Source organism: Pteronotus mesoamericanus, unplaced genomic scaffold (assembly GCF_021234165.1).
Source record: "Pteronotus mesoamericanus isolate MK-2021 breed Mesoamerican mustached bat unplaced genomic scaffold, CSHL_Meso_final contig_347, whole genome shotgun sequence".
Lineage (NCBI taxonomy): Eukaryota > Metazoa > Chordata > Mammalia > Chiroptera > Mormoopidae > Pteronotus > Pteronotus mesoamericanus.
The window spans coordinates 2,810,222-2,835,977 of NW_026555137.1; the positions used below are offsets into that span (position 1 = coordinate 2,810,222).

Genomic DNA, 25,756 nt, shown 5'->3' on the forward strand with positions numbered 1-25,756 from the left:
AGGGATATCAGGTTATTCAAACACTTACTCAAAACTTGAGGCTAACTAACCGGGAGGCTCAAGCACCACCACATTCCTATGCTGCGCACGCCCTTGGGGGGCAGAGCCTGTCTGTGACACAGAGCGTCCCAGAAAGAAAGACTAGATATTCTCATAAACATTTCACGGGTTTAGGTATCTCTCTAAGGCTGGACCATCCCAATTCGCATAACGTTCATTTTTACTCTTACCAAAAGCATTCTAGGGCTTAAAAAAAAAAAAGGAAGGGCCAATGTCTTGGAAATAGCATGTGAACTGTAAAACATAGTTCTAACATGTTCTGTTACCACGTTTTATTAATATGATTAATAATTATTAAATGCATATACACTGACATAGTTGAGATCTAATACGATATAAAGATCTCCCAAAATACACATTATTTCTGGCCTGTGAATGAAAGGGTCACAGGTTCAATTCCCAGTCAGGGCACGTGCCTGGGTTATGGGCCAGGTCCCCAGTAGGGGCCTTCGAGAGGCAACCACACATGGATGTTCCTCTCCCTCTCTTTCTTCCTCCCATCCCTCTCTAAAAGTAAAAAAATAAAATCTTTAAAAAAAATACACATTATTTCCCATCAGTAGAGAATATAGTCTGATAACTCCCACCGACGTCTGCCAGGGCACGTGTCTGTGAAAGCCACCTGTTCGGGCGCCAGGGACCGCAGGCCTGAGCGCCAACCCGCGCCAGCCCCGCGCTTTGCTGAAAGTGCCATTCTCTCTGTTGCCTCCCACCCAAGCCTGGACGACCTGCTCCGCTGCGGCGTGACGTTCGCGGCGAACATGGTGGTGGTGGACAAGGAGAGCACCATGAGCGCCGAGGAGGACTACATGGCCGACGCCAAGACCATCGTCAACGTGCAGACGCTGTTCAGGTGAGGACGGTCGGCCCGGCCCGGCCCGGCCCGGCCCGGCCCAGCCCGCGTGACAGCGGGTGCGAGAGGGGACACAGGACGCGTACGCTGACGTCACCTACCTTCCTTGCGTCATAAAGCCAATGTTTATTTAGCACCACTGGTTGATTGGTACTGCATGCGGTTAAATCTCTGACACCAGGCCAGTAATTCTTTTAAAAATAAGTCGAACAATAAATCGGTGTTCCTGCATGGTTTGACCCTAGCAGGGCGGCAGCAGCCATGCTTTGCGGTGGACCCTGTGTGTTCTCATTTTGGTTTTACCTGGAGCAGTGGCCAGAGGTGTGCATTTACGGCGTGGGTAGCGAGGACTGGAAGGTTCCAGGGCTGTGATCAGCTGCCGCCCCTCCGGGGAGCGGAGTCTAAGGCAACGCTCGCTGGGTCCCTGTCCTTGTTAACCAAACTCAGCCCGGCCGCAGTTCCCGCCAGCAAAACCTATAGTGACAGTGATTACTTGTTTACAGTTCGAGTTCGGAATTCAGAAGACAGCCTGGATGTTTCTATGACCTTCAGCATATTGCTTTCCTTCTCTAAACCTCGAAGTCTTAATCACAAGTTGTTAGATATTTAAAAATATACATGCCAGGTGCTTTTCAATCACTCGATAAATGTTAGCTGCTGTAGTTATGAGCAGTACAACCGCCATCCGAGGCCCCAGCAGGCACTAGCTCTGAAGTATGCTTCTTAGCCTTGTGCAAATGGTTTCCCTCATCTATATAAAATGCATATGGAAAGCAGTTAACCCTTTGTGATGTTAAAGCAAAGGCCTGAAATCAGGTACACAAAGATTCCCTCAGGGCACCTGGAAAACTGACCCTGAACTTATCTAAGAACCTCTTGCTGCAGAAGGAGAAATACACCCTCTAAAGTTACTATGATAAGGAGGTTATTTAGAATGGAACTAACGTATTGAGCTATATAAAATAGTAGGTTTCCAGGTAACATAGCACATGCTTAAAATATGACAGACATAAGCAATTCTTTTTTTCCTCTAGAGAATAAAAAGGGAAATTATGACCTAGAAAATTAATTCAGAAGAATAAGATTTATAGTTGGTGAATAAAGTAAAATTATACTTAAAAAAATTCCATGGTTGGAAGAAGCTAATTATAGTTTTAACCAGAATATATCCCAGGTCATTCTGATTAAACATGCCACTTTAATTTTAAATTTTGGTGAGTTGTTTTTTTTTTCTATTATAGTAAAACTACTATGGATTGGACTTTTATTATATAATATCTGAGTGAATTATTTTGATTCCAAGATAATACTATATTCCCATCTTACTGAGAGGTGTGAGGCTCTAATCAGTCCTTTGAAGCCACCTGACCAGAGTAACGACGGGCAGTCGTACACGTGGTGACTGACCACGCAGAGAGCGCCGTCGCTAAGGGCCTGGCTGCGGACGGTGGCAGGTTGAAAGAATGAATGGTGAATGGATGAGTAACTTTGGCTCCCGAAACTATTAAGGTTACTTATCTTCAGCAAAATGTATTAGAAATTGTGCAGTTTTTATGTGCATATGTGCATCTAGACTGAGTAGTTTCAAGCAGAAATTTCAAAAGAACTATTAGATACCCAAATTAGACACTGGGAGCAGATGCTGGTGTTTATTAGAAACCTGCAATCTTGGCGCACTGGGTCCAGGAACCCCATGGATACCAAAACCCACAATGCTCACATCTTTTCTATAAAATGTAGAATTGGCACATGATGCACTCGCATCCTCCCACACACTTTCAGTCGTCTCTGGATTACTTATAATATCTAATACAATGGAAATGCTAGAAAGCTGTTATATTGTTTAGGGAAGAAGGGTGAGGAAAGACAGGCTGTATGTGTCCAGTACAGATGTCCACATCGTAGGCCTGACTACGTAGGACACATCAGTGATAATGTAAGGTTTTTTTCCAAACATTTTAAATCCAAGATTGGTCGAATCCATGGATGTGGAACCTGCTCATACAGAGGTCTGACTGTGTCATTATTTTGCTAAGTATCCAGCAATATTTTTTCAGGGCGAAAAAAAAAAACCTATGCAACTTTATGTAATAATTTATAAGTTTCTTATGAAGAGCAACTCATAATATCGCATGCTAACTTAGGCTAGTCTTCCATTAACAAAAAGTAAGACACTGTAGGTGCTTGCGACACAGGGAATATCATGTATGACACATGCATGACCGGGTTGTGCAGACGTGGCAGTTTCATTGTATAGCTGCGCTCTGCTTCCACCTTCACGTGCCTGGAAGGTTTTAGTTCCTGATTCACTGAGACTCGGGGCCAACCTCGCCTCTGCCACAGTTCCTGAGGATTTCAACCATCCCCCACAAACCCTCTCTTTGATCCCTTTCCTCGGCCACTCATTCTCACGGTCACACCCGTGACCTTGAGGCGCCCGTAATCTTACCCTCTGTCTTCTCCGCGCCCCTCAGCTCTGCGTGTGGCTGCTGCCCCTGCCTCCGCAGGGTCCTTTCTCTGCCCTGGGCCCCGCTGTCCACTGCTCCTCCCACCTTCTCCCTGTTCTGAGTCCCCCGAGGGCTCTTCTCCCCTCGCCCAGGCTCCCCGTCAAGATCAGTGACCGTAACCACTCCTGCTGAAACCCTACCCAGGTTCCTGGTCCTCTGGTCTGGGCTGACACTGGTCACTCTGTTTCCCTTCTCCCTCTTCCTGCTGCTCCAGTTCTCTGTCCCCAGCCTTGCACAGAGTTCTCTTGAGGCAGGTGACAATTTTCTAGAGGTGGCAGCCGGTGACCTCCACAAGTAAGCACCACGCAACCTGAAATCCAGTCTCAGGGGCTGGATGGCAGACTATTGAGGATTCAGGCCTGGCCCCCTCCCTGTGGGGACTAGAGTCTTTCCCCTGAGTGGGCAAGAGTGAGTTTTGGAAATGATTACAGAAGGCAATGCAGGTGATACGGACTTGAAGACTTCATATCTGTGTTAGTGCTGATAGTCACATGTGGTCCCCAACTGACGTTTCAGGTATCTGAGTGTGTTTCTATACCTATAGAGTCATGCAGACCCCTGTTATTCAGATATATCATTCCAGGCACACAGGAGATCAAAATGATTGTATAATATACCAGCTGAGTGTTTTATAAATTTTTTTCCAATTTTGTATGTTCTTATGTTTGTTTCTTTTGCTTTTGTACACAGTTGCAGCTAGTCTCAGAGTTCTGAGTAGTCTGTGAAATAAAGCGTATAGTCTATTTTTCACCTTTATATTGGTTAGCATACCTAGGCATGTCAAAAATGTGTATCAAATGGGTTAATTCAGGCCAAGAACTACTCCATAGATATTTGACACTTCTCCACAATGATACTTACACTGCTGAGTCAGAACATACATTAACCGTAGACAAGTTTTAAGTAGAACAAACTATTATTTTTCAATTATATTCTTGCTTTATTAGGAGCCTAGTACCCAGGGAAGAGACACTGATTATGCCATTTCATTTCTAAAATATTCTATATGCACAAAGTATGTGGGTCATATTAAGGCTCAGAAATAGATTTACAGCATTAGCATTTTGAAGATATCTAAGTCTAGTAGACAACTAAATTTTTAAATATAAAATATTACATTTGAATACAAACAATACATCATAAATGTAAAAGCTGCTGCAATTGCATGTTTTATTATTTAAGTCTTATTTAGTTCTCGGTTTTCACTAGGTGGCAGACTTAGATAATGCATGCAGTTTCTCAGTTTAAAATGACATAAATGGTATAGGCTTTTCCCTACAAAACAGAACAGGCACGCCATCCTACATTTTGTTGTCCTATCTAATTTCAACTCCACAAACCCCTTAAATGCAGTGACTGGGTCGATTGTATTATCGCTCCCTCGTCCTAAGACCGCAAATATGTCGAGCTACAGATGTGTATACTTATATCTGACAGCGTGCGTTAGAAAAGGATTGTATTATCCAAGGAATCATACATTCGTCTGGTTCGAATCACATATGTGAAAGATAAAAGCTCTATTTTTCAAAGAAAAATTCCCAGAAGATGAAATAAAGCTGCGCTCGCCGGCAGCTGGCTGCTGCCCCGGCCCGTCGCTGGCCTGGCTCTCGGTGGTGATCCAGACGTGTCTCACCAGCGGTACGTTCTCTCTCACTGTCATGCTACTTAATCCGTGAACGCCCCTTCAGCCACATTTATCACCCCTAGAAAAACACGTCCAGCCTTGTACATTGTGAGTTTCTGTAGTTTCCTCTGCGAGGTCATGGAGTCTAATTGGAAGGCAGGAGTTTCACTTTCTACTTCTTTTTAGATCGCGCAGGCCTGCGTTTTCTCTTCCCGTTGGGTCTGACTGAATTAGCTGCGCTTGAACTTGACAGGGTCTTGTTTTGGGTGCGGGGCACCAGACAAGCTATAGCGGGAGAGAGGTCTCAGTAGGGAGCTTCCACGTCCCAATTTCAGCTGGAGCGTCCTTTATTAATTTTCACAGTGACGCTCTTCTTTTAAAATGTTTTTGAAATACGTACTTTTGGGATTCCCAGATGATCGGAGATTTGGCAGACGGACGCATTTCCCAGGCTTACCGGATCGATAGGTGCCAGCCCCAAACCCGTTTGATTTTTTTCCTTCCCATTGGGCCAGTCTTCTAACTTTTCAAAAGTTCCTGAAAAAATTAACTTCCATTACATTTGCTGTCTTTGGTGAATTTTGAGTAAGAAGAAAGGGCTTCTAAAAGAACACGGATTCCATGGTGTTTTGACATAAACTAGTTAAATCATAACATCTTCATCAAGAGCTTACCTACAAAACCAAAAACGCACAAAGGAGAATTGAGAGACTATTCACTGTAACGAAGGTTTATTTATTAAAGGAGTAGGCGCCGCTACCTGACACGGGACAGAGCAAAGCCGCCCTTCCCGCTGCGGCGTTCAGCAGGCGCCCTGAAGCTCAGCCAGAAGCGAGCGGTGCAGCAAACCGCAGGATCAAACACGAGGCGGCGAGGGGCGCTGGGGAGAGAAAATGATTCTGGCTAAGCAATTTAAACCTTCGTCTCAATTAGATTTGAGAGGAACTTTATATAATGGTTGTGATCTCAAAATAGAATGAGGAGGAAGGTTAAGAGAAAAGAAAGTACATGTCAAGCAGAAATACAACAAAGAGAAAAAATTAAAGAGCTGCTGAAGGAGTGATAGCACCGCCAAGAACCAGCCACCGAGACGGACGTGAGCCTGTCCCACGGCACCGCCAGGCCGCGCGAGGCCCGCCTCCCAGAACCCGAGGGTTAGCCGTTCCCTAACTGGCCCGAGGGAACGGAACTACTGTAAGCACCGGGTACCTGCACAAATCAAGTTATTTCTTAACGGAAAAAACTGTTTTGCTGCTATTTCAAATTATTGCCACGTACCCAGATCACGAAATATGGACATATCTATTCTCGGAGTGGAGCAGAAGCCGTATAATGCTGGCTGTTTCTGCCTCTGGGGAGCGCATTTTCCCAACGACCTGACCCCGTAGTTGTCAAAGGCTCTGGTTAGGAAAGGCCCAACTATTTGTCCATGAACTTAAAGCAAAAGGGCGCCCCGCTTCACAGGTCACAGATCACTCTGGGAGTATTTTGAAGAATTTTTTAGCATCTTCACCGAGTCGGTGACTAAGGCCCAGGGGAGACAGGCGGAGGGGCAGGGAGACCGAGAAGGTCTGGCCGCGGCTGGGGCACAGGCCCCCCCGCCCCGGGCAAAGGGGCAGGTCTGGCCCCTCGCCCCTCAGGCCAGGGAGCTGGAGCTGCAGGAGGGCGTCAGCTCCCCACGGGCCAGAGCTCAGAGGCGGCGCCCCTCCCCTCCTCTCCTCTCCTGGGAGTGGCGTGGCCCCTCAGCCCGTGCTCGGCCGTGGAGGCCCCAGGATGCTCACGGCAGGACCCAGAGGGCAGCTGCGGAGCTGACTCGGGTGGAGCCCTTTGCGGGGCGTTCCTATCCTGCGTATTTTTACCAGTTCTAACGCCCCGAGGGCAAGGTAATGGGCTCAGCCACGAGGCAGGTGGCCTCGGAGGGGGTTAAAGACGTCCTGTGGAGACGCATTTTCCCAACGACCTGACCCCGTAGTTGTCAAATGTGTGGAGAGCCAGGCTGAGCGCCCCAGGGAGAGGCTGCCTCGCAGAATCTCAAATGTGTGACTCCGGAGGGCTACGAAGACCCCAGCTAAAGACCAGATTAACCTCAACTGCCACCATAAAAGGGCATTTGCTGTGGTATCATCTGGCCGCTGTGTCCGGGGTGGGAGGGGGTTATATCTGCGCGTGCGTGGGGGGCGGGGGGAAGTGGCTGCAAAGCTATGGGACTTGTGAAAATCCACAGGATCCGCTGAGAACAACACTGTCATTGAGCATTGACCTCATTTCATTACGATGAAACATTATTTCCATTAAAATATTTTCTTTTCTCAGAAGTCCGTGGCAGCCAGAGTTGACACTTATAACTGCGCGCTATGAGTCTAGGAAGCTCAAGTACCTTGTTACATGTTGTGATCCTTAAGCTCATCATGTAAAATTTTTGCCAAAATACGCTATTTATCTCACATTTCCACTGCCATATTTGCCACATGGTCACCTCGGAAATTCTGACGTCACCTTTTGAGTGTCTCTTCCATGCTGTTCATAATTGTAGACACAAAATACCAAATGCAGGCCAAACTCTGGAATTTCCTGTTGTTGTCGTAGTGCTAACGTGCAAGTTAAAATCTTCTTCAGAAAACAGCGGCTCGTTTTCCTGGCCTCAGGCTGGAGAGGTCGGTGGCAGGGCCTGCGGCGGTTCCTGCGGCTGTCGCCCAGCGCGAGGAATCGCTCCCGCAGAAAAGCGCCGTGTGGCATCGTGGGCGTAACGCGAATGCTGTCTCCCCACGCAGGTTGTTCTCCAGCCTCAGCATCATCACGGAGCTCACGCACCCAGCCAACATGCGGTTCATGCAGTTCAGGGCCAAAGACTGCTACTCCCTCGCCCTTTCAAAGCTGGAAAAGGTGAGCTGCGTTTCACTATTTGGGTTCAAAGAGTAACTCTGGGAAGTTCTGTGTGTAGAAAGAAACGCCATGAGATAGTAAAAGTAAAAATGCTGTTGCAAATTCCTATGGGAGGGGGCCAAAATCTTAATGTAATAAATTTTTAAAAAATGCAGATTGCTGGAGTTGACCTATTTTTATCACAAGTGAATATGGTAGGGCTGTCTTATGCCACCCTTGGCCATGCTGTGTCATTGACACCCCTACTAACAAAGCTGAGCAGAAAGAAAAATGTGTCAAGTGACAATAAAACAGAGATGAGGAGGATAATAACAGAAAACACAGGCATCTTTGCCTCATTTCCCTCTCGACTTACTTCATGTCCCTTGTTTTGATGCACTCCATGAAGTAGTCTTTTATTCATGCTCACGGCACAGTTGGCTTGAAGGCTGCTTCCTTTACAATTGCTTTTGAACTACCTCCGTTCCTCAGTGGTGATGATAATTACACTTTAGCAATCATATGGTAATTACTCACTGATGGAAGAAGCCAAGTAATAAAAATGTGAGATGAACAGGGCGGTGTAATCAGAAAAAGAGATTTGGTCTTTGTCCCTAGCTCCTGACACAGAGCTTCAAAAAACCCTTGGAACTTCCTGAGTGATAGGAGTGCCTTTTGTTATTCAGACCTTTCAATCATAACTGATTTGATGCTAATAAGGCAAATCCTGGAGGGGCCTCCGGCAGCTTAGAGATAAGGCCGGTTGCCAGGAAAAAACCCACATGATTAGAAGATTGGACCTTTCAGCCCCTCATCACATCCCAGCTCCAAGGGGGAGCTTAATCACATGGCTAATGATTTCAGTAATCATGCCTACATGATGAAACGCGGATACAAAGCTCTGCGCAAACGAGAGTGGAGGTTGTCCTTCTGGTGAACACGCTGACAGCAGAGGATGTCAGGACGGAGTCCCGGTGCTCGGGGCCCCTCCAGCTTCCCGGATACGCCTGTCATCTGCTGTTCCTTTGCATTCTCACAGTAAAGTGGCCATCCTGAAGGAGGGCCCGTCTTGAGATCTGTGAGCGTCTGAGCCAATCGCTGAGCCTGCTGGGGCAGTGGGAAGCCCCGCATTTGTAGCTGCATGGATGGAAGTGCAGTTGGCTTGGAGAAGGCACCCGAAATAAGAACAGTCTTGTGGGGCTGGGCCCTCTTACCCTGCGGGGTCTGAGCCAACTCTGGGTAGTTAGTGCCAGTGTTGACCTGAATTGAGGACACCCAGTTAATGTCCGAAAATTGATGTCAGAATGCAAATAGTCATGTCTGCAAACCATGAATCACTTTACAGTGAATGGTAGAGCAAAATGATTCAAAAAAATGGAGATAGCTTCTAGGAGAAATAGGCAAGAATATCAAAGCTGTTTTTAAATATATTCACTAGGCAAAATTTTACATATTCTCAATTTAAATTCAAGCCCATAAATATTTACCGAGCACTGACTATAAGCCAAATACCTTGTTACATGCTAGGAGCTACCCAATTGAACAAAACACACAGAATTTACAATTGAACAGGAGACACAGATATAAAGGAACAAACAAAAACATATTGTTTCTTTTTTTTCCTCTTTAAAGGTTTGGACTACTGTTTATTCATAATCTAAGGACTAGAATGGCTGAGTGGGAGTTCAGTGCTATCTCCCTGGCATTTGATTCCTTAGGAAAACTCCTTACCCTGTTTTTAAGAAAATATTTACCTTTTTGCACATTGTCCCCAAAAGAATTTGAAGAGGATACTAATTAGCTCCTGTTTCTTGTCAGTGGAGGAAAACATTGCCCTGTCTACTCTAGAGAAGTGAGAAAATGCAATTTATCTGGACAACTGTTTTAATGTGCAAATTTATCCGTTAAAAATCAAGTACCGTGATTTTATATGGCAGGTCTGAGTCACCACTGACCACACGCTCATGTCCCCTTCACAAGCACATGTCGGAAGCTGACCCCTAATGTGACGGTGGGAGGCGGCAGGGCTTTGGGGGGTGAACTGGCCATGCGGGCAGGGCCCCCGCTAGGGGGATGGCTTAGCACCGTTATAACGGGTGCCCTGAGGGCTTCCTTGCCCAGGGTGTGAGGACACGGGGCGAGGAGGTGGCCGTCTATTCTTGTGGCATCTTTGCCGGTCTTTGGGGTCAAGGTAATGATGTCGTCATAAAATGCATTGGGAAGGGTTCTCTCCTCTTCAATGTGGTGGAAGACATGTGACCCTACACAGGCGGAAAAACGAGGCGGGAAACCGTGGACGCAGGCTGCTCACCCATCTCTCTCTGATCTCTGCGCAGAAAGAACGAGAGCGGGGCTCTAACCTGGCTTTCATGTTCCGACTGCCCTTTGCTGCGGGGAGGGTGTTCAGCATCAGCATGCTGGACACGCTGCTCTACCAGGTGCGCGCTCTTTCTGCGTTTCTGCTCTGAAATGTTTGTTGTCCATGTCGCTCAGCTTTCGTTAAATAAATAACAGATCCAGCGTTTCTCATTGGAGAGGTTCACTTAAAATTGTTTCAGGAAGTAATTCAGTGTTTTATTTTTTGACATGTTTAATGACATAAAATTTAGTGAAACATTTTGTAAAAAAAAAAATCTTTTTCTTTTTTTCAGAATAAGCCATGAAATTATTTTTTGGCATTCTTCAGCGCTAGGGTCCTACAGTGTTTACTGTGGCATTTTAATACATGTGGTATTGTGCTCCATTAATATTACTAGACTAAAAAAAGCCAACAAAAATTACTGTGTTTAAAAAACAAACTGATTTATAATATGCCTTTGATTTAAATAAGAAAAATTGGTGCCAATAACTGAAAAACCAAGGACATTTTAAATATCTACTATTACCTACCTTAGGCAAACATAAAAAAGATTTCACAACACGTGAGAATTGTGATTATTCCAGAAGGTTGAAGTTACTCCTATTATTTTATCGTAGTTATAACATTCATAGAGATTCTATTTTACCCAAATATATTTAAATAATTTTTTCTAAGTCTCGCAGAAACTGAGCAGCAGCACTCATTCAAATTATCTGATTCAGGTAATCAATTTCTATCTCCATTATCAGAAAATAAATATTCCTAGGGTATTAAATAATTTGATGACTTAAATCTCAAATTCAGCATTCAAATATTTTGTTTGGCTTATTTACTTTTTGATGACATATTTTACGTGCCCTCTACAACGGAATACATTAATCCAAAGTAGCTGAAGCCTTTCCACTGGCTCATGACGCCCATGAGGGTTCTTCTAACAATGTCACATGTCACGAACCTTCAGCTCATGCCCGCCGAGTGCAGGGACAGCCAGGCCCAGGAGGACAAACACGGCTGTTTGCCCGGCTGCTTCCAGACACACTGCGGGGGCCCGGCAGGCGGCCAGCTTCCGCGCGGGCATCGTCCTGCACGTACTCTGACCATCAAGACGGGGGCGGGGCGGGGGAAGGTTGTTGGAAGAGCAAGGTTGGAACAGAAGAATTTTTATCAGTCAAATGCTGGATGTCATTACGCACCAGTAGTTTTCAGATCTTTTAGCCTCAGTAGCTTGTGTTAAAGTAAAACCTTCTTGAGAAAGTCGAACACATAAGCTAAAGTAGTAACTACCCTTTTATCTTCTCCTGACATCAAATGAGATATTTTCAGGTTCTGTTGTTGAGACAGGTAAAGAGCCCCCCATCATGGGTTAAAAAGGGATGTTAGAAGTCATGTATAAAATTCCTAAATTTATATAATCACCATTATTGTATTCATGTCCCAACTACCAGGAGACCGACGCACCTTGAGACCTCAAGGCCACCTCTTTGGCCTGCACAGAGGGAATGGCCCTAGTTCCTTGCTTCTACTCTAGGTGGAAGGCTGCCGTCTCCTGGCAGTAGACGTCAGTAACATACATCAGTCATCAAGAAACAGTTTGGTGGAGTTATGTAAAAGGCATTACAACTTGCTAAAAGTCTTTGCTATGCAAAATAACTAGATTATTTTTTAAGGAAGGGGAAGGGAGGGAGAGAAACATCAATGTGAGAAAGAAACATTAAGCATTTGCCTCGTGCACGTGCCCCAACCAGGGAATGAAACCGCAACCCAGGCACGTGCCCTGACTGGGCATCAAGCCCTGGAATCGAGCTAGAGAGCTTCCGCTTCGCGGGAGGATGCCCAGAACAGAGCCAGGTGGTCCGGGCACAGATTATTATTTAAATTTGTCACATTTTAGCACTTGAAGATCAAACTAAGCGTATCACTTCGTAAAATTTATCAAACAATTGTTATATGTCATGGTATAATGTTTTCATTGCGTGGATGTTTTTCTTTCCACCCACGGCTAAGAGTAAACCGAAAAAAAATTGGAAGCATCATTGATAATCCAACAACTGAGTAGTGTTCTAGCAAAATATATCTTACATATCAGCACATAAAGAGTCTGGTGATATTTAATACTAACCTATTAATTTATTAACATTTAGTTATTGTAGTATTAGAAATGTATTACAGTAGCATTGAGCCGAATCCAAAAAACTTGTAATATTTCATTGCAAATTTTAGTTCTTTCAAGTTTTTATATATTCTCTATTTTGTAGCAACTCACTTTTTATTATTAACATTTAAAAATGTTTTTATCATGTCTAACAGAATGCATAACATTTTAGCATAACAAGATATTCTAGAAATTACTTCAAGATACTTCCATGTCTCCTTACGGACAGCTTAACTGTGCATGTGTATTTAGGACACTCACAAGATAGAGTTTTACTTTCTTTTTGGCGGAGGCTTGAAGATGTGTGACAAGAAACAACCTTTTACTAGTGATACGATGTTCACCTGTGTGGCTCTTCTACACCTTTCATAATTTTGTTTCTATTGCAGTCATTTGTGAAAGATTATATGATTTCTATCACCAGACTTCTGCTGGGGTTGGACACTATCCCAGGATCGGGGTTCCTTTGTTCTGTAAGTTAATAATCTTTGGAATAGAAGATTATTTTGATAAATGGTCTGAAATCTATCTATAATGTACATAGATAACTCTTCTATCTTAATTTTTCCCTAATAGGTACTCAAAGCACAGCATCGTCATTTTTTTAATTCCTTAGAAAATGTTCAAGGGAAAACATTATTTTAATAATCATGACCAGTAGCTATGCTGTCCAGAATTCAGAACAGGTGTTTTCCTCCAGCTGGCCATTTGAAGCAGGCTGCTTCTGACCAGCGATCCCTTACTGGGGACCAAAAGTCACTGTGCCGTTCAGCTGATCCGTAATTGTTTTGTAAAAGAGCATACTGTGTCTCAGAGCATCCAGTGAAGTGCCCTGCCAACAATGCAAAGTTGGGGTGCTGGAGAGGGGCTCGCAGACACGCCTCCTGTCTGTGGGCCTGGTGCCTGGTCTGCCGCATCTTTCCCAGATGACTGTCGTTATAGCTCTGATGGACAATTCTCTTTTGTACCGGAGTCTCCTTGGCACTTTAATATTTGTTGCGTCAGCAGACCCTGTCCAAGAGACTCCAGTAGCGGCCTCTAGTTATTGCAACTTTTAAAAAAGTCCCCACAGGTTTTGCAACAACTCCCAGCCACGTGGCAGCGACCATGGTCTCCTGACGCTGAGCTGATCCAAGTCGCACTGCCACAGGTGGAGCGGGCGGTTCCTCGGGTTGGGGGAACCCCGGCCTCAGGCTGAGGCGGGGGGCATTAAGCGAGTTCCTGGCATGGAGAGGCACCTAGGAAATGGCATGTTGAGATTTCAAACCGTCGCCATTTCTACCCTTAAGAAGCGAAATATAACCGCGGGGTTTTTCCTTCTTAAGAAGCGGATAGGTAAACAGCCGCTGTGTATTCTAGATGAAAATCACCGAGGAAGACCTGTGGATCCGGACGTACGCCCGGCTCTACCAGAAGCTCTGCTCCTCCAGCGGAGACGTGCCCATCGGCATCTACCGGACCGAGTCGCAGAAGCTGGCCACGTCTGAGGTTTGGAATGACCCAGGGTTCCCGTGTTCGCGCTGAACGGGTGGGAGGCAGCGTTCCCGGCAACGGGGATCCATTTCTGACAAATGTCACAGAAACAAAAAGATGCTGTCGGAGCACGGGGGGGTGGGGAGTGCTCACGTGAGAAAAACTTCTCAACTGTTTGTTGAGTGAACTCTGCCGAATTTCTCAGAATACTGTTGGCAGAGGGGCTACACGAGCGATGGTGGACTTGTGGCTCTGAGGGTCTTTTGCAGATCTAGGGCCTGTCATTTCCAGGGGACTTTCGGGGAGCAAGTGAATTGTAAGCAGCCTTCGGATGGGTAAGAAGAGTTGTCGGGGCCCTGGCTTTCTCCCAGACTCCCCCAGCCCGTCCTTAGCATTGGAAAGGAGCAAAACTGCGACAGGCTAGTGAGCGACGGAACACACGCTTTTCAAACTTTTGCCTGAAGACTAACCCGGAGCCGGGGAAACAGTCCAGCGGCGGGGCCGGCCCTTCCCAGGGGGAAGCTCAGTGATTTTAGAAGCGAAATAGAGACCGGCAGCGCAGCCGGATTTTTCTGAGGCTGCAGGCACATCCTATGGTTCTAAATAGGTTATACACGCTTAGTAAACCATCGCATTTCAAATTAGACCCTGCAACGAAATAAAAATGTTGAATAAATGCACTACCCTATCTAGAGCTGTAACGTTGTTTAACATGAAGGACAATCTATATTCTTCACGTGTTTTTCTTCTTCAGACACCTCCACAGTATTCGAAAATTTAGTTAACCATTCCTTTCATTTTGGGTCTTATACAAAATTACCTCAGCTATGAGGCTCCAGTCAGTTATGTGCAGTTTAATAGTCCATGCAATTGTTAAACCAATTTGTGATAAAATCAACGCATCCTTGTATAGAAAAGAACTTCCTCGGAAGCCTAAAAGTGAGGGAGATTTCTGTTATTTTGTTAAAATCTATAGGCTGACATCTGAATGAATGGTATGGAAGCCAGTGGAAATAGTTCTGTTTTTCTGAGGTACTTTTGGGGGTTTCCCCGTAGCCGCAGGATGTTACTACTTCCTTACGGCCGCCTGCTGCTCAGCTCAGTACGCCATTGGCTGTGGGCCCCCAAAAGCAAGACCCAGTCAGAGCAAACCAGGCATGACCGACAGAGAAACACAGCAGTTAAAGATGCGAGCGTAACAGTCAGATGTGCCTACAAATGTAAGAACATCGGGCCTCCACAATTATTACCTGGTGAAAGCCGATGGCAAGTTCTCTTACACCTAAGCAATGAACCGTTTCACATTTGACGCTGGTTAAGCGCCGAGATTCCCAGACTGCAGGATGTCGTCAAGTTCTGACCTGACACACAGGCTTTGTGAATCCGTGGGCGGGGTGGATTCGGCCCTCGGTCAAGCTCACATTCCTGTCCGTTGTTTTGTATTATTAATGCACTTTGCTTTATGTTGTTTAGCATGTAGGTGGGGAAAGGATAATTGAGCTTTTGTGTTGCACTGAGGAGCATGTAACATTACATTTCGGTCAGTTCTTTCCACCACAGATAAAGGTCACCTCAGTAAAATGTTTATAAATCTCCACGTAAACAACACTCATTGTTGGGAAGATAACAGGAAACTGGGTTAAATAAACATAACACCCCCCGTCTTCCTGTACAGAATTCATCTTTTGGTGCATATCTTTTAATTTAAATTTTATATTCTGCCTATTATAAAAATGAGACCATTTAAATAATTAAAGATAGAAGCAGGACCATCAAGCATTCGGAGAAATACATCAGGGCAGAGAAATTACTGTTACCCTACATCTAAAATGTCACAGTAAGAAAAGGGCATTCATCATTAAAATTATGAAATGAATAAAAGACCTGGAATACTCTCTCCGATTTTTCTCGTGGGCTACACAGGGTGGGAGGAGGACCGAGCGTAAAGTGGAAAACCGGCCGGGAGAGTCGGGGGCACCTGGCTCTGCACCCCTTCTCCAGGCCAGGAGAACCCCGCCAACATCCACGGGTCTACCGAAGGGAATCTATCAACATCATTCTCTTCTGGTTCAAAAGCCAGTGCGGGATGGAGAAGGGCCCCTTTTTCTCTTGGCAACAGAGAAGAAAAGGATTTCTGCCCACAACCCTTTATCCGCGACTCTGAAATCCGAAAAGCTCCCTGAACTCATTTGGTGGCTGAGCCTCCCCCAAATTGTCACGAGATTATGATGTTCCTTATTCCAGTGAATATTCATACTTTTCATTGAAGAAATAATAATCTTTCATTATAAAATGCTACCCCCAAAACCCACTAAGAGTATAACTGACCACGAAGTATATAATATAGTACTATCTTTCCAAAATCTGAAAAATTATGAATTAATGAATGTGCTTGTTTCTATAGTTTTTTGGGGGGGAGGTAAGAAAATATAGAACTGTACTTCAGTGTTCCAGTGTACTGAAAATTGCATTTGCTTAAAGTATAATATAACCAGTGAAAATACACCATAAATTAGAAAGAGATTATTTTAACGCATAGGAAACTACCAACCTTTTTACAATGCACACAATAAATTTGTGGCCTACGTTAGTCTGATCGTCGGCCACCTTCAGAGTCAATGAATCCTGTAACTTTAAAAGAGTGTTTATAATGGAGAAATCGTTGACTGCCCCACCTACCAGTTATTAAGTCTTTACTGTTAAACTGAAATATTTTATTATATTTTATTAATATATTAAAAAAGTTTACCTTTTACAAGATCAAATTATTAAAATTATTTTAATAAGGATTAAAATAGAATCATTTAGAAACTCTAGCTGACAATTTTCTGCTATTATTCACTCAAACAACATTTGTTCCATTGGGCTATGTGTTAGGGATCCTGAGATAAAGTTTTAAGGAGCCTATAATCAAATGTCTATTATGCATTTTTAATATTTGAAACAATAGTTAGAATGCTAGACAATGAGGATACTTGAGTTACTTTTCTCTCCCAAAATATAACTGAAAATTTCACTTCTACCCAATGAAATGTTTTTTAAACTGAAGAATAAGATAGCATAGTTTTTATAATGCTAAATAGGGGTTATGTGATAACTGGGCAGATCAATTATTAAACTGTATAGCCAATGTGAAAACTCAGAATATTTTTTTGTGAACTAAGTTAAATTACAGAGGGGAAAGGCAATCTTATTATAAGGCCTAAATTTAAAATTTTTTAACTTTAAAAATCTTTTAAAAGATCTGCATTTTAAAATAGTACAGATATTAATATCACTATTGATTATTGAATGTCAATAATTATGTCAAATATTTTCTTGTAAATATAGTAGTTTCATAAACTCTTATCAATTGTTTTATTTTCTTCTACTAGCACCAATTTTTTTCCTAGCAAATCTTAGAAAGACAATTTTTAGCACAAAAAAAAAGCAAACAAAAAACGGAAACCCATAAAAACAAACCCCCCAAAAAATCTAACAAGAACAACTTTCTGGTAAACTTTAAATTTTATTATTTTTATAATTTTATTCAAAAGCTCTATGCTCAATAATTAAACACACGGATTATACGTTATGTGGGCACTGGTCACATTTTGTCCTCATTGCTGTTTCATGTACATGTTGTTGAGTCGTCATCTAAACTGTGTTTTGTGTGTTTCTTTCTCCCTCCCTGTGTCAGTCTCGAGAAACAGCCTCACAAGTAAGTATTTTGCTTTTTTCCCTTTCCTCAAATAGTTAAATATATGAATTCAGAGCTGTTAAAGGAAAAGAATATTAAAGGCTGAATTCAATATTTCCAATTATAAAATAAGACAAATTAATTGAGTCAAAATATTATAAATGCTCTATTTTCCAGCTAGTGTATTTCTATTTCCTGACTAGAATTACAGACTAATCCCAGCTGCTTGTCTTCAGGTTACGTTCATGCACGAACTCAGTCATATGCCGCGCTGCGTGGTGGTGTTACCAGCTAATGCTCCTAAGTGCGGCGTTCACCTTCGGTGCAATCAGAAAGCTGACAGGAAAATTTCATGCCTGCTATTGGATTTCATTACCTCTCGGTTAATTTGATTTTTCCTAATTCCTTTCCCTTCATAGCCCAGACAGATTAACGATCCTCTTCCTTACTTTACTCACATGATGAAAAATCTATAATGGATTTTGATGCCTAAACTGTATCAAGTCAAGTCTTTGGCTGCTGAATTGTAAGGTCCGACGGTCCCCACTTACACACGGTTTTGTGATGAGCGGTTTCCGTTACCTGCAGTAAACCACGGTCTGAAAACATTGAACGAACAAGTCCAGAAGTAAACAACGCCTAAGTTTTAAGCCGTGCACCCTCCTGGGGAGTGTGGCAACACCTCTGTCTCGCCTGGGACGTGGATCACCCTCTGTCCAGTGTGTCCACGCTCCACACACAGGGCGAGAGGTATTTTGAGACAGAGAGACTACAGTCACATAACTTGAATTACAGTATATTGTTAAAAATTGTTCTATTTTATTAGTAGTAGTAGTTGTCAATCTCTTCCTGTGTGTAATTTATAATTTAAACTTAACCCTAGGTACGTATAGGAAAAACATTACATATAAGGCTCAACACTACCCGCCATTTCAGGCCCCCACTGGGCCTCTGGCACAAACGCACCCCCCTCCCCCCACCCCCCCTGATAAGCAGGGACTAATCTATAGCCTAGGCATTTTTTGTTGATGCTCTTTCTGTCCTTGTTTCTGGTACAAGTCATTTATTCATTATTTTGCCCGACCAAGTGAGGACTGGACCGGGAACCGGATGGTCCGAGTTTAAATGTGGGCTTCTCCTTTTACTAGCTGGGCGAGCTTGGGCTTGTCTCAACACCTAGTGGCAGAAGGCTCAGTAGGGGGCATATTAGTGTCAGTTCATGGGTCAGGAATAGGAGGAATGGGTTAAGTGCATTTTCAGAGGAAGGGGCAAGTAATTACATGCCAAGTAGACAGAGCAGCATAGATCTTAATTCACTGTTACCCTGGTGCATCATTTGTGTGTGGGCGGCACTGCCTCAGACAGTGTTTGCCAGCACACAAATTTATCGTGAAAATACAGTGAGAGTTCCTGTGATTTGAGTAAATACCTTGTAATCCTAGTCAAGTACAGATGTGTTTACCAACCTCCAGCACATTCTAATTCACACATACACACACACACCCCTTTCTGGAAGCTGAGCTTATTTGCAGTGTTCTTTCACTTTCTCTCATAAAAAATCCTACCTAATTTTATAATTCTTATACACAGTATTTTCTGGCTCCATCGATTCTTGCCTTGTTTGCTCCCAAGCTAGGGGAAGCATTTCTTACTTGCATCAGTTGCTGTCTGTGACTCACCAAGAGTCTTGCAGGCACACTGATGATCAAGAAGCCATTTAAATGGAACCAATCCATTCGATTTAATTCAATGCCACAGTCATGGCCTTCTGTCCCCTCCCCACCTCACTCAGCATGGAGATCGTTCTTCACTGAACCTGGCCACAGGGCGTAATTCAGCCGCTCCTCGTTGGATGGCGGCTAGAGTCTGTCCCTTCGGGAACAGATAGGAAATCATAAGGTTGATCTGGGTCATCTTCACAAGGGAGTGGAGGTCTTTGAGCGACAGTCTACTTGGATCAATAGAACTGTTTTATGTAAATGCTTCAGGTAACAACATGAACATTCATACTACCAAGCCGTATATCTTTGTGTCTGACAGCTATCATAGAAATGTCCTTCTTACTGGCTCCCGAATTGCTGAGTGGCGCACACGCTAGGCCAGGTGCACTCGGATGCTGTGGAAGAGAAGGGCGTGTGGGGGTGTGTGTGCGAGGGGTCTGGGCGTGGCGGGGCGGGCGCCGCGCCCTCCTGAGAGCCGCTGCGATTCTCCGTCTCCCCGGCACGGCTGGGCCTCCCCTCGGGACCGTAACGTGCCCGAGGTGATGGAACGCTGGCCCGCGCTTGCCCTGCACGGCGTGGGGTCCACACACACACACACACACGTCTGAAACCTCTGCTTTTGGGCTGTATATTCCTGTAGCTCTGGAAAAGGAGGAGTAAAAATTGCTCTGTGCAGGTGGCAGAGCGGGCCCTGATGCTATAGCTCTAAAAACGCAGACTCTGAGCACCTTATGCGCGAGTCACGTCTGTCTGCTTGTTCGATGTTCTTCTATGTAATGATTTTTTATTTCTTTGTCAGTCAGTTTTGGAATGTAAACCAATTCAGTTGCACAAGGATATTCTTTACACATACACATAATACTTATGGTTAATACATGTTGTGAAAATCTAAACATATACACCCCAAAGGGTATCTTATGTAGAAAGAAAACATACCCTTACATGCAGTTATTTGCGGACATAAAACACCTTACTTAGTTAAGAAGAGTTGCTGTTTCATTTCTAATAAGCCAAAAGCTAGCGATGCTGAGACCAACCTGCATTCGGACCAGACCTTGAGTCCGACCTCTTGGACACACGCCCGCGTGTGCTTTTCTCTAGTAGCGACTCGAAGGTCTGCAGCCATCAGCCAGACACCGCTGTGCCCGTCCCTTATAACGACTATGAAACTATTCCTGAGGGAGTGATGAATCCTGATTATGAACACTCACTTTCAAGCTACTGGGTGCACTGATTTATTTTGAAAGACCACTTTGTTCCACAGATTGCTCAATATCCTATGATGTGAATAAAAATCCGAGGGAAAGTCCAATTAACTCCTTGTGTGTGTGTGTGCATGTGTGTGCAGGGTGTGGAAAAGAATCTTTCATATATGTTGTGAACCTGACACTTTCCACATTTCTGAAAATTATGAAAGTGTATAAAGCTGTTTGAGGCATAAGAAACATTATTTCATTTATAAAGTTTTCGATTCTTAATCTTGTGAAGAAATATTTTGAGCCTTTTTTCAACCATATTAAATGTGACAAACATTTGGAAAACCATATAACATTTGCAAATCATGTTTTAAATGTATATTAAAACTGTAGCCATAAGAAATTTTCATTCCCTTATTAAACTATGTCAGTAGCTCCCAGAGCATTTCCTATAAAACGTCTTAGTTCACGCTGCTGTAGTAAAATACCACAGGCTGGGTGGCTTATGAAGAGAAATGTAATGCTCAGTACTGGCGGCTGGAAGTCTGAGATCAGGGTGCAACAGTGCCCGGTGGGGACCCCTTTCGGTCACCGACTTCTAGCTTCCCATGGCCTAAGGGGTTCGGGAGCTCTCTGGTGCCTCTCCTACAGGGGCACCGGCCCCTTGATGGGGCTTCACCCTCCTGGCCTAATCTTTTCCCAAAGACCCCACCTCCTGACGCATCACCTCTGGGGAGTTAGTACTTTAACATATGAATTTTGAGGGGACACAGACGCTGAGGTCAGAACATAGTAATGTCCAAATATCTTCTTTCCTTCTCACAAGCGTTAGTACGACATCTTGATTTTTAATAATGACATTAGGCTTTTGATAATAACAGTACCGAAGAAAGGTCAAACCAGGGTCTCCTCAATATTCTCAAGAGCAAAGAACAATTCATAGAAGTAGTACAAAACAGTAAGTCTCCACTTTCACTTAAATTCACGTTCTCTTCAGATTCATCAACTTTAACCAAGGAATTTGCACCTCCAAGGATTTGCTTATAGCATCTTGATTGCTTGTGAAATAGTCATTGATAGAGAAAACCGCATGAAAAATATGTCCTTCCTTGTCTTTTTCACACCCATTTTTTACCTTTTTTAACTCCTCATCATTGTTTCTACCTGTCACTGTTTTTTTTTTTTTTAATATACAAGATAATGATCCATACTACTAATAGGTTTTGAACACTGGCTGAGACAGACACTATCGTATGCACTGGACATGGATCATGTCTCAGATCTCCTCAGCAAAACACTGTGGGCAAAAAAAATATACGAGCATTACCCTTTTCTCAGACAAGGACATGGCGATACTCTTAGAGGTTTGGATGACATGCCCAGGAAGCCCGAGCAAACCCAGGTCTGCCTCGCTCCTGTACCCACGCTCTCACACGGTCGCTACGCCCAGGAAAAAGCCCTCCGATAAAGCCACTTTTGTGTGTCCCCGCACAAGGCTATTTCACCAGAAGATGATGGCATGTTCTAAACACAGTGGAGTTACGACCCGATGAGGACATGACAGCAGGAAAATATATTTCTAAAAGGACCTCCTTTTAAAACACACAAACATGCACACACACTGAGGGCCAGGAATAGAATGCTTATTACCAATGTAACTGACTTGTAGGTGACCGTGCTTACTGAGTTACAGTACTGCTATTATTATATACGGAAGTTGACAGTGGACCAATGTCTTTATACATTACTGTGCTCTATGAATTTCTGTGAGGTGCAAGATGGGCAGTGTTCCCACTTTACGTAGAGCTTAAACGCTTTTGTTGTAGGGACAGAGCTAGGAAATATACACAGTATCCTTCAAACTTGAGCATCTTAGTACGTAAAAATGCAGTGTGCTTTGTATCATGTTATATGGGAAGGACAGGAGAAAGGTCTATAATCTTCACACATGTAAAGAACAATCTATGTATTGTCAGTTTAGATTTCTTAAAAGGAATCCCCAAACCCTTCTAATTCCTTTTTCCTATAGTTAAAATGAAATATACAAAAGGATGTTATTTATTTTATTGAATTATTGACCAAAAAGGTCTGGCAATTTCTATGGGTTTTATGTATAAATCATAATATTCCCTACCTTGAGGCATTCAAAATAATGATACATGGGGTGCTCAGTAATGTTTAGCTAATATATACATTGGGTTCAGTTCATGTCATAGATGTATACTTGACAAAAGTTGGAAAAAGCACTCACAAAGACAAATAGTGTTTCATTCCCTACTTGGAAGAGAAGCAAATCTCTCCCTTAAAATATTTATTAGTTTATGGTTTCATGAGCTGAATTTTAAGTGACATTATACAAGCACACTATTTTTCCTATTTGTTATGGCAAGATTAGTATTTCCACATATTTGTAGGAGATCAAACTAGTACAGAGACTTATGACTCGAAAGATCGTATCAAATACATTTTAGATTGTGATTAACAAAACTCTGCCAGCCAAGTGTCTAATTATGAATGAATTAATATGTCTTCAGTTTTGCTGCAAAGTACAGAGATGCTAAAACTACTGAACAAAGCCTGACATTCTATACTGATGGCAGATATCACTCAAGGGTTTATGCATTTCACTTCCACAGCAGAGGGTTGTTGGCATGTTGTCAAGTACGTGAGACTAGAGGAAGATTTGCAGTAGTATCTGCTGTTGCAAAACCATAATATTAAAAATTTTAGTACTCCCAACTTAAACTCTGATAACTGAAATAGAGTTGCTAAAAATGTTGATGATATGTTCCCCTATCATGAAGATATGAAGGTTAAATCACTTATTTTTGATATCACTCTGATACAGGGCTGTTTTGAAATACAAAGGTAGATAAATATATATATATATTTTTTTAATTGAATGTGAGATGATTTCATAGCCTGCCACTAGGTATTGCATGCAAGGCATTGACTGAGCCTCCGTAATTTATATTCACTTTTTAAAGGATTTTATTGGATCTCCTCCTGACCTTACTTAAATTGGTAATTTGAATTCTCTTACTCTGAAAGCCAGCAACACATGCATGTTATAGCTGAAGCTGCCACTTCCGTCCTGGAAGGAAGAGCAGGCCCGCGAACGCTGCGGCAGGTGCACTCCGAGTCAGGAAGCTGCTCATCTGCATGCGCATGCTTCTAGGGGGGAGCCTTTCTGCCCTGATGGGGTTGCATTTCATATGACTTCCTGGTATGAAAAGCAACCACTTTAAAACAAGAGGTTTTCAGTTATTAAGGGCCCATAATCAAAGAAGAGCTTCTTACTTAAAAATCAGATTTAGTAGTGAAAGAATCAAAATTCACTTTATGAGTTTGTTCATTGCTTTTCCCTTCTATGGAGAAGAGCCTGATTGAAGTTTTGTTTGTGATTCTAGAAGACATTTGTGAACTATTAATATTGACAACATATTTTCAATTAGAATACTTCAGTTCCTGAAATACGTTTTAATATTTTCATCAGAAAATATTGGACATGGAGTATAATTAATGCATGAATTAAAAAGTGTGTTTTGTTTTTTGTGGGTCTATGAGGGAATAAAAACATCACATTTTATAATGTACACTGCAATGCCATTTTTAGAAAGAGCAATAAATTTAAAAACTTTAAAATATTATCAATTCCAAAAGTAAAACAGTTTTTACCATATTCATTTAAATTTCATATGAGATACATGCAGTAGATTTAGAAAAGTTCATTACATGGACTTTATTTGACTAAAGCTATAAAATATCTAGCTTTTTAAAATTTGTAGTTTCAAACAACTCTGTTAATAGTAATTTAATAAATCTGATACACAAAAATTAAATCTTCTCATAAAAACTTATATTGGAGGATGCAAAGATCTTTCATCTCGTTTATACATAATTTCAAGAGAATGTATTTTCTAATAGTATTTTTAGTAATGGAAAATCCGTATCACTGATTATGATTTTGCTCTTTCTGGGAGAGCTCTCATGAGCGAAATTAGTCCACCAAGATAGTAGCAAAAATATGACCAGAACCCCAGGCTGAACCGACCCCTGACCTGCCTAACCATCTACATGCATTTCCTTTCAAGTCTCAAATATCCATCAGTGTGGAGGAATGGGAAGACACCAAGGACAGCAGGGAGCACGGCCAGCCCCGAGGCAGCCACCGCAACTCCACCTCCAGCGACCAGTCGGACCACCCCTTGCTGAGGAGAAAGAGCATGCAGTGGGCCCGAAGACTGAGCAGAAAAGGTCCAAAACACTCTGGTAAAACAGCTGAGAAAATAACGCAGCAGCGACTGAACCTCTACAGGAGGTCAGAGAGACAAGAGCTTGCTGAACTTGTGAAAAATAGAATGAAACACTTGGGTCTGTCTACACTGGGCTATGGTATGCTCTCTCCAAGTATTGTGTGGTGTGGACGTGTGGTTTCGGGCCGTTAGTCGTTGTAGAGTTGGCTCCCATTTAGCAAGCGGAGGATCGCAGTTTGGGTTCGCAGGTCAGCCGCAAGGGACGAGTGCCGTGTGCCTAATCTCTCACGGAAGATTTTAATGACGATGACAACAGGAAAGTGCTAAAAGTTTTCAGTGTGTGCTTAGGTCTCTAGGCACTGTGAGGGATACATTACATACGTTTCATTTTAATTTTCACAAAAACTCTCCCGTTTTATGCATACGGAAACTAAGTTAAGTGACTTACTACGTAGCTTGTTAATAGCATGGCCGGGATTTGTGTTCAGTCTTTCTGGCTTCAATGTCTGTCTGGCACACACACACCCTCCCCCACCCCCATTCCAGGGCCTGGAATGAAATAAATTTGAGGCTTTGGCAAGTAATTGAATAGACCAGCCACAGATAAACCAAATGTTCCTACGAAATTTGTTTAGGCTCTTGTTGTTCAGCAACAAAGTCTTCAAAGGCTTTAATTTCAAGCTCCAATAGTGCTCGGTCTCTCCGCATGACTGTTAGGCTCCCATGTGGGTCTGTGAGTGTGACACGGGCCATTTGGCACAGCTTACACAGTGCAAAGATACTTTTAAAATACATCACTTATTACTGTGCAAATTTTATTAAAAAATAAATTTTGTCAACTCAGAAGAAAACCAAATGTGGGGGGTTTTGTTTGGTTATATGTGTGACACCGGAAAGCCAGAAGCTACCGTAAAGCCAGTGTCAGGCAGGCTAAGGATAAAGCGGAACACATTCCGTATTTCCCCATCTCACCTTTGTTATCAAAGTCTCACCTTGAAACAATGTAAACAGGGG

The 25,756-nt window shown here is 43.1% G+C and overlaps 1 protein-coding gene across 1 annotated transcript in view; it reads left to right on the forward strand.

Moving 5' to 3' along the window:
- Positions 1-25,756, forward strand: part of KCNT2 (potassium sodium-activated channel subfamily T member 2) — a 185,678-nt gene that overhangs the window by 147,298 nt on the left and 12,624 nt on the right. Inside the window, exons 20-26 of the mRNA XM_054576572.1 lie at positions 779-913; positions 7,816-7,927; positions 10,243-10,344; positions 12,807-12,890; positions 13,777-13,905; positions 17,570-17,590; positions 24,581-24,881. Coding sequence (XP_054432547.1) covers positions 779-913; positions 7,816-7,927; positions 10,243-10,344; positions 12,807-12,890; positions 13,777-13,905; positions 17,570-17,590; positions 24,581-24,881 — 884 coding nt within the window. The remainder of the gene's footprint in view (positions 1-778; positions 914-7,815; positions 7,928-10,242; positions 10,345-12,806; positions 12,891-13,776; positions 13,906-17,569; positions 17,591-24,580; positions 24,882-25,756) is intronic.